The sequence below is a fragment of the Salvia hispanica genome, chromosome 6 (assembly GCF_029641045.1).
Source record: "Salvia hispanica isolate PSC_SH4W2 chromosome 6, Shi_PSC_v1, whole genome shotgun sequence".
NCBI classification, from domain to species: Eukaryota; Viridiplantae; Streptophyta; class Magnoliopsida; order Lamiales; family Lamiaceae; genus Salvia; species Salvia hispanica.
The window spans coordinates 37,166,895-37,179,027 of NC_142697.1; the positions used below are offsets into that span (position 1 = coordinate 37,166,895).

General features: G+C 34.1%; 1 protein-coding gene across 4 annotated transcripts; it reads left to right on the forward strand.

Moving 5' to 3' along the window:
* The first annotated feature begins 7,692 nt into the window (after positions 1-7,692).
* LOC125207309 (putative methyltransferase PMT2) lies at positions 7,693-12,129 on the forward strand. Of its 4 annotated transcripts, XM_048106593.2 has the most exons (8): positions 7,693-8,006; positions 8,149-8,215; positions 8,765-9,420; positions 9,559-9,769; positions 9,903-10,197; positions 10,357-10,737; positions 11,315-11,392; positions 11,547-12,129. In XM_048106593.2, the coding sequence occupies exons 3-8, from the start codon at positions 8,773-8,775 to the stop codon at positions 11,767-11,769; spliced, it is 1,836 nt and encodes a 611-aa protein (XP_047962550.1). In that variant the 5' UTR covers positions 7,693-8,006; positions 8,149-8,215; positions 8,765-8,772; the 3' UTR covers positions 11,770-12,129. The 4 variants fall into 4 exon arrangements, with proteins under 4 accessions (XP_047962550.1, XP_047962552.1, XP_047962549.1 ...); XM_048106595.2 differs by lacking the exon at positions 8,149-8,215 and having other exon boundaries at positions 8,750-9,420; XM_048106592.2 differs by lacking the exon at positions 8,149-8,215 and having other exon boundaries at positions 7,694-8,006.
* The last annotated feature ends 4 nt before the right edge of the window (positions 12,130-12,133 follow it).

Below are 12,133 nucleotides of genomic sequence, written 5' to 3' on the forward strand. Positions count from 1 at the left end.
TCTTTCGTGTGAAGACAAAGCAAGCTTCTGAGTGCATGGTTTCCATATGGGGTTGTGTTTGAAATCTTTGCATAGAAATTAGGAAAACAACTACCAATGCAGAAAACTCAAAATTATATTCAGCTGTCAAATTCCCATGAGATTATTATACTGTCTTTTAGTTTAGTCTATTAGTCTTGGTCAGATTTTTTAATTTTTATTTGTTGTTTTGAATTTAAATTTGTATTTGGAGTCAGTGTCTCAGGATCCTAAATTGACACTTCTAATTCCATTCCCCACAGTTTCTATTCCACTGACTTGTCAGATTTGAGATATTTGAATAATTTGTGTGATATATGTAGCTGATCTAAAGTAGGTTTACTTATCCTTAATGGATAAAGATTATAGAATCTCAAAAATATCATCTAATTAGTTTGGTTAAACAAATTAAGTTGACTCCTACTTAAACTGACTTGATTTTACTAATTAATTATGTGGCTTTTAGTCTAGTTGAGAAGGTAATTTGACACATATACTTACTTCCCAAGCATCTTTACTTTGGATTTATTGTAAACTCTAAAAGATTAATAAACTTGAGACATTTACATATACTAATGCTGATGCATAGTCTACGACTCTACCCACGAGTAGATTATTCGTCAATAAAATCAGGCGTGTGTCTTAATTTAAAACTATCGACCCAATAAATGATTAATAAAACATGAATATAATTAGTATACTGTCTTAATTTAGAATTTTATATTAAACTTAATTTACGAATGGCATCCAATCTTAATTAGTGACTGACCTCTTGTTTGTAATCAGCGAACATGGCTTTTTTTTCTTCTCGGTCATACATTATTTAGTTTTAGTTATAATGTGTAATAAATATTGATATAATAAAAAAAATTCAAAGTAATAACAGACTACTATAATTACAGACTACTATAGTGGCACACGTTGATATGGGCATCCGTGGACACAAACCAACCCTCTATCAACTTTATTTATTTTTAAATACTTTTGTAAAATCTTTAAATATATCCAAATTTAATGTAAATTGATGCAAAAGTCCATATCAATGATCTAAATTATTTGATAAGATACTATTTTTTAAAATATAGCTTCCACCAATATATGCTGGGAAAAAAAAGGTTAGTGCATGAATTAACCTCCTTTAGTAATTTCATAAAAACTTGACTATATAAATTTTCAAACGCAATCAACAATTATAATTACTACTGTAGTGTTAAAATGTATTCAACTAGTGAATGACTAAATCTGTGGCCTTCGTTTATTTGGCCTTGACATGATGGTGGAAATATTAAATGATATACGCGTTGATTTTGAGCTAAATGGAGGGCAGCAGAAGTCAATAATCTCGAATATTGTGGGGATTATGGAAATCAAGGGCATGGATTTCCTCAAATTTCTTGCTTCTTGAAAAGTCATTCATAAACTTTAATTACAAGTTAAATCACTCATAAAACCTTATTGCAAATGTACTAATAAATTGGATTTATCGTACAATGTCTTCAATGTGGACGGCATGCAAATTAAATGGTGACTTAGATTTTCACTGAGTCAAATGCCATATAAACTCGGGCTTTGCGAAACCATGCCCAACTCCACAAACCTAATCCTCGTTTCTAGCTCATTGTTGTCGCTTGTTTTGACCTATAATTTTTTATTTTTTATTTTTTATTTTTTTTAACCTAGGTTTTTGCTTACCAAACGTGCGATCTCTAAATATGTGTTAGTTTTCAATAATAATAAGTACTCTTTCCCCCAAAATATTACTAGTATATGGAGTAGTACATATATATATAGAGAGAGAGAGAGAAAGGGGAGCAGGATCAGGTACACATATATCTTTTCTTTTGTAGCATGTAAAATTCAAATTGGATTATTCATCATTGTATAATCTACCATTGTTACATAATTGTTTTTGTAATAATATAAAAAAAAATAATTGATAATGCAACTTATTGAGTGTCATAAACAAATCATTTTTCATCTCTATTTTCCATGTCATGAATCATATACAAGTGGAAATGCCACGTGTAAAATTTATCTGCCAACTAGACTTTATAAATCACTAAATACCTGAAATTGTCAGTAAATGAATATATGTGCCTTAAATTATCACTCACAAGAAATGTAGAATTTCACGGTTAAGGTAGAGAGGTATAGGTCTAACACATGTGACAAATCACAAATCATAACATTAATATGCTTATTTATTATTGGGCCGAGCCCATTCAGCATCATGGCCCAGTAAAATACATTTGTTATTAAAAATGATAGATACTTTTATCATTGCAGTGGCCCTAATGCTGCCTCCCACCAACTCATTTATTGTGTGGGAATATTTAAGACAACTATAAATATTTAGTAATAATAACATTTATTTTCTTGGATAATAGATTTTTTGGTCCATGTACCCTAAATTTGGGCCATAATTGATGTGTCACAATAATATCTTGTAAATCATGAAATAGATAGAAGAGGCGATATAATTAATAGACACAGTGCTTAAATATATTTGGCCAATAGTTTGTTGATAATTACTAATAAACATAGTGCTTAAATGGCCAATAGTGTGTTAATAATTAATAAACTAAATTAATTTAGCTAAATAGCTTTTAGATGTGTAGCATAATATATCTTATAGTGTAAAACCCAATTTATTTGTCAAAAATCCAAAATGGGAGTGGGTTTGGGTTTTGATACCATTGAAACTAGTATTTTCTTAATTATTTTAGGTTTTGAGTACCATTGGAGATGGTTTTAGGACACCATTTAAAATCTACAAATTCAAGAAGTAAAATCGATTGATATATAGTTGGCCTTTCCACTATAGAGATTATCGATATTTTTGTTTATATTCATAACTTTTGTTGTCACCTTATAAACATATGTACATATTCATCTTGTATCTATTAAAATGAGAATATTCTTTTATTCGAGGCAGCAATAGCGAGATATAAATTAAGATCTTTAATTTTATTTTTCGTTTATTTGTGTTCATGAATATATGTTCAATTTTTAAAATCAACTTTTGGTTATGAAATGAAACAATATAATACCCCACTTTTTATCCTACACTGCAAAATAGTGTGCGATACTGACGATACTCATAGTAGTCCACATTCTCATGTCGACCATATTTATTCTCCACATAAATATATGTTCAATTTAATAAATAAATAACAAGTGGTAAAAAAAATCAATAACACTAAAGATCTTTTTGTTTCTATGTTGGGGACTCAATTTCCACACTTGCTGTGAGAATATTGGTTGTTTTTGGGCTGAGTTCTCCTATTTGGTTTGGTATCAATTGCGTGTTTTCATTGATAGTTCAAACGGCTCGGAGTGGTGGTCGGGCAACGAACTCTCTGTGACCAACGAGTACGTTTGGAGCCGACTCGGAGTGATGACCCACTGAGTGGTGGCCGGACAAAGAATCCGCCGTGACCAACGAGAACTCGGAGTGGTGGCCTAGCAAAAAACCAGCTGTGACCAACGAGGACGTTGGCCCTTAAAAGAAGGTCGAATGTTACGAACTCAATTTCCAGATCGATTGTGAGAATAACTGACGTGGAATGTATAGACTAAATGAAATCTCAGTTTGTGATCTGTATCATTCTATTTGTATCATTGATTTTAAAAAAAATCTTATGTGGCTCGTTCCAAGCTGCTATTTTCTTTTTTTTTATAATAAAGGTCTCAATTTCTTTTGTTTAAATATCACGAAATTTTGTAAAAATTTATTTGTTTCCCATCACTTTTATTTAATAAGTTAAAAATAAAATTTTAAAATCCACATCAATAAAATATGAGATATCTATTGCGATGTTTAGTACTCCCTCCGTCCCATAGTATAGATGTCACACTTTCTTTTCCAATTTAATCCATAAAATATGTCATATTTCTATTTTTTGAAAAAAATAATCTCTCACATCAATATAAATATATTATTTTCTCGTTTCACTTAGCCTACAAAATAACTCCTAAAATCTCGTATCAAACACTAAATATGAGAGATAAATACTATGAGATGGATGGTGTACTATTTTTCTCGATAACCCTATTTATGACGAATGTTTTTTACAAGAAAGAGAAATAATTTAGTGTGGTAACAATCAGAGCCGTTAATCTTACCGACGATATTATTTCATGTACTCTAGGATGGACCAGCCCATATTGGATCCATATGGCGGGCTGGGGCCCACTTCATCTTTATGGCCATGTGGGCCCGTCTGCCGTTTGACTGACTACCAGCTGGCAAGTGATATTCATTCAAACGCGTTGTTATTGATACATACTCCTATCCTATTTGTTATTAATGCTTATTATTATTGCTATTATTGTACTCCTACAAATTATTAGTATTTCCCAATATTTGTTATGATTTGATACACTAAATTTTCGTTTTCGGGAATGAATCTTTCTCATAATTGGTCCCCACAAATCCTTAATCACTATGTGACTTTATAAGGGTAGTTGGAATTTCAAATGCTTTAATACGATATTATAAAAACGTACTCCATACTCTATCTCTTACAACTATTACGTGTCTCACTATTTATATAGAACATTTATTATTGTCTTATTTCTTTTTGACTGAATCTTACATTTCATTCGCATTTCCCTTTATAAAAAAATAAAATTCATTTTGTACTAATTTTTTCAAAGTTTTTATATTTTTCCATAAAAAATAGTAGAATGGAATAATTTAATGAGAGTACTCGATAGAAAAATCTTCATCGATGTCCAGTGGATCCTATACTCATATTTGGATCCATAACGGCACTAGCAATTGGGGGCCGATCCCCAGAGCCGATAGATCGCTCCATGGGTCACCATTGTGGGGAGGGAGCCCATCTCTCTTCCTCTTCGCCTCCACCCTTCCGCCGATAAATCGGCCAAGCCGATGCCTCTATTGGCTCTGCATCGGCACGTGATAGGCCTATATTGCGGAGGCTCGGGCCGACGGTAGAGCCGATTTTATTATTTTTTTAAATTAATTTTTTAATTTTCTTCTCCTATATAAATACCTCAATCCTCTTCATTTCACACACCCACATACGTTGACATGCGTCAAGCTGAAGCCCATCATGCACTCCAACTTGATATGGTTGAAGAACTTTGGTCACTGAGGGGCTGATGTTTTATTTAAATTCGTTTCCGTTGTATTATGTTTTCCAATATTGTAATACATCGAAGAATGAATTTATTATGTAATTTTATTATGCTTTTTTTAGTTTTTGAAATAAAATGAGATAGGCTCTGAGATAGACTCTGGGATGAGCCTACTGACGTGGCAGGAAAAAATGAAGATAGACTCTGAGATGGGCTTTGGAGAAGGGCCTTTATTGCTAATGCCCTAAATATTCAAATATAAATATATTAGTAGTATAAATTAAACGTCAACTTTTTAGCTACTTTGTTGATATAAGGTAATCTATTATAACTCATATCTCTCATGCTTCAACTTATACAATAAATTTATTACATTATTATTTTCTACAATTTATGCACAGGCCCAGAACAACAATCTTATAGCTTTGTATATATCTCTACTCACATTATAACTTTAATTATATTTTTATTATTTAACCATCATCCAATTTATAAATTTAAATAGATAACACTACAAAGCAAATATTAGAAATTAAAATTCCAAAACAAGAAAAAACATTATTAAAATTCTACTCCTTGATTCGGCAATATTTCTTCCTTAAGATGAGCAAGTAGAGCTTGATGCAAATCTTAGCAGCTTTAGCACGATAGTTTGCAATAGAGGTTGCCCAATTGCCTATAAGAGCAACTCCAAGGAGAGAAGGTAAATGAAAAGGATATATCATGTTTATATCTTATCAAAAAGTGCAATATACTTTTCTAAAAATCAATCAACTCCAAGGATAAAAAGTATATAGAAAGGTATAACATTTAAAAAAATAAAATAATAGTACAAAAGCATTAAAAAAACATAAAGTGTAATACCTTCTCAAATACCTTCTCTATGGAGAATGATTTTTTATGAAAAGAAAGTAAATATGGTGGTTATATGTGGAGAGATAAAGATACCTCTTCAAAATGGGAAAATGTATAATACCTTCTCAAATACCTCTCCCCTTGGAGAATGATTTTTCATAAAGAAAAGGTAAATATGGTAGTTATATTAGTTTACCTTTTCATTTACCTCCCCCTTGGAGATGCTCTACTTATCTAGGAAAGGACCGGGTGGTTTCACTGCTCAGATCTTTTCCCTTCGCTCTTTTTTAGCCGCTTTAGTTCCCAATGGAGCGACTTTCCGGCATGGGGACAATGCGAAGTTGAGATTTTCCTCCATCGTGTTGGTTTTCAGAGGGAAGACACTAGTAATCTCAGAACCCTTGCAAAATTTGGGATTATTTTGGGAAACCAAACTGACATAAACGTCATTTTTTCTTCGTCAAAGAAAATCTCATTTGATTTTGGAGAATATCGGCAAAAGTATGGCCATTAGATCATATCTTAAGCTGATTTACTAATGAACTTGATGAGGTCATTTTGCACCCCGGCCTAATGCTTGCACATATAATCGCAATCACAATCTCAATCTCCTGTATTATGGAAACTATCCCAAATTTTTGGGCATGTATATAGACTTATCGTGAACACTAATTTATCTAAATAATGGTTATAATATTCCACCACTATTTTTTTTTGAGACTGCTTTTATTTTATATTGATGTATATATACATAAATTAAATTTATTTATTTGATGGGATTGTTTTTTCTTTTTTCTTGATATATACATTAATAAGTTAACTATACGAATAACTATACAACGTTTTTTTTAATCATTACATATTTTAACATCAATTTAAAGAAATTAAAATTACTGATTCAAATATAAGGATAACAGTCTTATAATTTTAACAATGCAACATCAATTATAAGAAAATAAACTCCAGTAGACATATTTATATAGTCTTTTATAGTAACTTAACTATAAAAAATAATTAAAATGTACCGAAGATAAAAAAAAAAAAAAAAACTAGAACATGCACAAAGACATACTCAATAACATATTTGTTTAGTTAAAATTATGAACACCAAATTTTGATGCACACTATTCTACAAAATTATGTGGTGAAGTGAAAAATATGACTAAATATGTACTCAAGTTATAACTTACTATTAAGTTATAGAATATGAATAAATATGAAGCTTGTGCATATAGTATGTATATATGTTTGTATACATAGTACTATTAGCATAAGGAAATTATAGAAATTTCCATAAATAATCACATTTTCTCCTTTAAAATTCATTTGGCCATGTATGCTCCAGCTGGAAGTGGGACCTAATATAATTCCATTTGGCAAAGAAATATTGATGAGACACACCAAGTCATATTGCTTATATGGTATAACTAGACCATGGATTTTTTTCTTGGTAAATCACGGTCCACATAATCTTCGATATTCAAGAATAATGCTTTGAATCCTAATTTTCTATTGATATTGATTATACTAGTAGAAGATTGAAAAGAGTTGGACTACAATTAAATTCAAGTCAAATTTATATTGATAAATAAAATTGGTTGCTAATTATTGCTATTAGCCTTTTTACTATTCACGAGATCCTATTTTGAATTATTACCAATAAACGTCATTTCATTTTGTATATTTTCATTTTTTTTCCTTTTTAAGAATTTACAAACACCAGAAATCTATTTGTCGGACAAAGATTGTCTGTAAATACTTTTTGAATTGGGCGAGGTCCATTTATATATACGAAGAAGAACACACGGCCTAATAATCCGACCACGGCGATAATAACCGAACGATTTCGATTATTTCTAGGTTGCACTTTTTCGGCTACCATCATTAGGGTTTTTACAATTCTTTATTTTATCCCAAATTTCTGAGCATTGGATCCGGTTTTTGCATTTCCTGAGTGCCAACAAGCCGAAAGATACAAGCTTTTATTGAATCAGCGTTTCGCGTCAGTTTATCAACCGATGCCATTGGTATATGAATTCTGATGTTTTTTTACATTTTTTTGTCTACGCTAGTTACCTAATCGTGTGCCTTCTGTTTAATTCTGTTGATGGGCTTAGTAAAGGTTGTTTCTTTCTCTGAACGCGCTGGCTATTGTTTTCTTTTTTTAAGGATTCATTTGGGATTGGGGATGAACAGAAGCTAAAGAAGAGGAAAAAAAATACTAGTTTTATTTGAGGTTGGGTTGTCCTTTCAATATTTATTGTGGGAAATATTTTGGGTGCTCATAACTTTGATTAAGTTGCATATTTATTAGCTTCTTGTTAAGGTATTGATGATTTATTCAGTTTTTGCCCTAAAGAATTATTGATTATCATTTGAGCCCTTCTATTAACTGTAATGTTATATAGGTTAACTGAAGTTTGTAGTCCCTAATCTTTTTTAAGGGTCTAGACTGTTGAGCTTTTCCTTAACTGTTCTTTGAAGTTATAGCAAAGAAATGATGATGTGTTGTTGCATTTTGTACAACTGATCGATGGATCCACTTCCATTTCATTGAACATTCAAGATGAAACTTTTGACAGTGTACCACACAGACGATCGATTGCTTTAGCTTTGCAGAAAAGATGTAGCTAATAATCTTTAAAGTTGCTTGATTAGCTTGTTTCTATCATTAGTCAAATGCAGAAGCTTTTCATAGTAGATGTGGAAAAAATACCCCCCTCTTTGGATTGATGCTACTCTTTTTTTTGTCTTCACTAAATTTGAGTAGTGCTAATCGTTTCAGGTCCCGTGATGGCAAACAAGTATCATTCAGGGGATGGTAGGACCAGGAGTTCGGTGTCAATCTTTATTGTAGCTGGTTTGTGTTGTTTCTTCTACATACTAGGAGCATGGCAGAGAAGTGGATTTGGGAAAGGGGACAAGATAGCTATCCGGATGGCTGAGAGTGGATCAGATTGCAATATCCTCTCGAACCTCAATTTTGAAACCCATCATGGTGGTGAAGCTGGGGTAATCGATGATTCTGATTCCAAGGTGACGGTGTTCAAACCTTGTCCTTCTAAGTACACTGATTATACCCCCTGCCAAGATCAAAGACGTGCGATGTCTTTCCCTAGGGAGAACATGTTCTACCGCGAGAGACATTGCCCTTCTCAAGAACAAAAGCTGCATTGCCTTATTCCGGCTCCTAAAGGCTATGTGGCCCCGTTCCCTTGGCCAAAGAGTCGTGATTACGTTCCCTATGCTAACGCTCCATACAAAAGCTTGACTGTCGAGAAGGCCATTCAGAACTGGATCCAGTACGAGGGAAATGTGTTTAGGTTTCCTGGTGGAGGAACACAGTTTCCTCAGGGAGCTGATAAGTACATCGACCAGCTTGCTTCGGTCATTCCAATTGCAAATGGAACAGTTAGGACGGCTTTGGACACTGGTTGCGGGGTATGTTGGGCGCTACAAAAGTGTACTATAGTCTCTTTGGCTATTGTTAATGGATTGTCTTTTGAATATTATGTATTTTCTTATTGCAATGCTGTAAAATATCTGTGGGTTAACTTTATTTTGTAATTTACGTTTCAGGTTGCTAGTTGGGGTGCATATCTCTGGAAACGAAATGTCATAGCAATGTCGTTTGCACCAAGAGACTCACATGAAGCCCAGGTTCAGTTTGCTCTTGAAAGGGGCGTCCCTGCTGTCATTGGTGTTCTTGGAACAATTGAGACTCCATATCCGTCAAGTGCATTTGATATGGCTCATTGTTCGCGTTGTCTTATACCTTGGGGTGTCAATGGTAAGATTTACTATATTTGTTGTTTATGTCCTGTGCCCGCACCACGAAGGAGAATGATCTTTATTATATTTGAGCTACCTATGGTACTTAGTGATTTTGTTCTCTCTCTCCCTCTCTCCCTCTCTCTTTACAGACGGACTTTATATGAAGGAAGTCGATCGTGTGCTTAGACCTGGTGGGTATTGGGTGCTTTCGGGGCCTCCCATCAATTGGAAGACTAATTATAAGGCATGGCAACGCCCAATGGAAGATCTCCAGGAGGAACAAAGAAAGATTGAAGAGGTTGCTAAGCTTCTCTGCTGGGAGAAGAAGGCCGAGATTGGTGAAATTGCAGTATGGCAGAAATCAAAGGATGTCAATTCCTGTCGTGCTGCACAAGAAAATTCAGGAGCCACTATCTGTAAATCTGAAGATGCTGATGATGTCTGGTATGAATCTTTCATTTTGCAAGTACATAATGGAAGATGTCATGACCAAGTCCATGTTGTTGGTGCTTATTCAGATAGATAGTCATTCAAAAATTTGGGCTCTAACCGAAGCTTCAAAACTATCCGGTCATAATGTTTCCTACTTTCCTCAAATTTCAGGTACAAGAAAATGGAGTCATGTATTACTCAGACTAACAATGGTAACAATGAACCGTCTGGGGAACTCAGGCCATTCCCCGAGAGGCTTTATGCCATCCCACCAAGAATTGCTAGTGATTCAATTGCTGGAGTTTCTGTTGAGGCATATCACGAGGACAATAAGCAATGGAAAAAGCATGTGAATGCCTATAGAAAGATTATCAAGATTCTCGACACTGGAAGGTATCGCAATATCATGGATATGAATGCTGGCCTTGGAGGCTTTGCTGCTGCTCTTCAATCTCCCAAACTGTGGGTCATGAATGTAGTACCGACAATTGCTGAGAAAAGCACCCTCGGTGTCATATTTGAGAGAGGGTTGATTGGCATCTATCACGACTGGTATTCCCTTGTCTTTAGATTTTATATGAGATTATTTTCCTACTATTGCACATGCTCTTAAACTCACTTAAAACTCACTTAAACTCACTTGCTCAGTCTTCTTGATTCATCTTTTCGTCGATGTATGTCAATAAGGATTGTGTTTGCTCCACCGGATTGAGTTAAGCTTTTGTTGTTTTGGTTGATTAAGCCTATCTTTGTTAGTCTATTAAGCATTTAGGAAGCTAACATGATAGATGTTCATGTTCCTACATTAATTTTTGTAACCAACAGAACAAGTTCTTAACTTAGAATTGAGTTACTAAGGACAGGGGTTATAAAATGAACCTAGTGATGAATGCATGCTACTATTGTTCCAATCCAAGTTTAGACTAGATATGCATTTATTTGGAATCTATGTTGTGTTCTATTGTTATACTCGTAAATAAGATGTCTGCTTCTTTGGGTGCTCGTTTTGATGACCTTTTGTGCTCTCTCTTTCCGTCTCTGATTGCATTCTACGCTGCTCTTCCCCACGCCTTTACTTTTTTTTCTGCAAGACATAACGGGTTTTTGTAATGAATAATTGTCTTGCTAGGTGTGAAGCCTTCTCTACATATCCAAGGACTTATGATCTCATCCATGCTAATGGAGTTTTCAGCTTGTACAAGGACAAGTAAGCATACGCCTCATCTTTTTGGTATTAGGCCTAGAAAAAAACACTACTCTAAGAAAATTGGATTGGTTTTTTTCCGAGATGAAATCTGTAGGGATGCTTGACATCTTTCTTTCATTCAAGGCTATATAGTAACACTAAAACATGAATTCAGGTGTAACTTCGAGGACATCTTGTTAGAAATGGACCGGATCTTGAGGCCTGAAGGCGCAGTCATATTCCGTGACGAAGTGGATGTGCTTGTGAAGGTGAAGAAGATCATCGCAGGTATGAGGTGGGATTCCAAAATGATGGATCATGAAGATGGTCCTCTCATACCTCAGAAGATAATGGTAGCAGTCAAGCAATACTGGGTGGGCAACTCCACTTCTGCATAGACTCGATGGGCTGCATGATTTCAGCCACCAATTATTTGGTCGCGCATACAGATCTTGTTTCGCTCTCTGAACGCCACAATGGTCTATGATTATCTTGCTGGGGATGGCCTCATTATTAACCAGGAGGGTTGGTTTGTAAGTTGCAGCTTGTGATCGATCTTTCTGGGAAATTTCGAGCATGGTGTGTACTGTCCCTTGAGGTAGGAAAACAGAACAGACCATTATTTTGTTATGCTTTGTAGCTCCAGTTTTCAAGGTGTTGTGTTATGTTGTGTTGTAGTAGAAGTTAAGCTATGACCTTATTGTAATGCTTCTTGTAACATAGTTTTGACCTATTGTTATATATTAATATTTCATCAATCCC

Coding starts and splice junctions, on each gene's coding strand:
- LOC125207309 (XM_048106593.2), top strand. CDS start 8,773: ATGGCAAACAAGTATCATTCAGGGGATGGTAGGACCAGGAGTTCGGTG. Junction 9,421..9,558: donor CTTTGGACACTGGTTGCGGG/GTATGTTGGGCG, acceptor TTTACGTTTCAG/GTTGCTAGTTGGGGTGCATA. Junction 11,393..11,546: donor TTCAGCTTGTACAAGGACAA/GTAAGCATACGC, acceptor ACATGAATTCAG/GTGTAACTTCGAGGACATCT.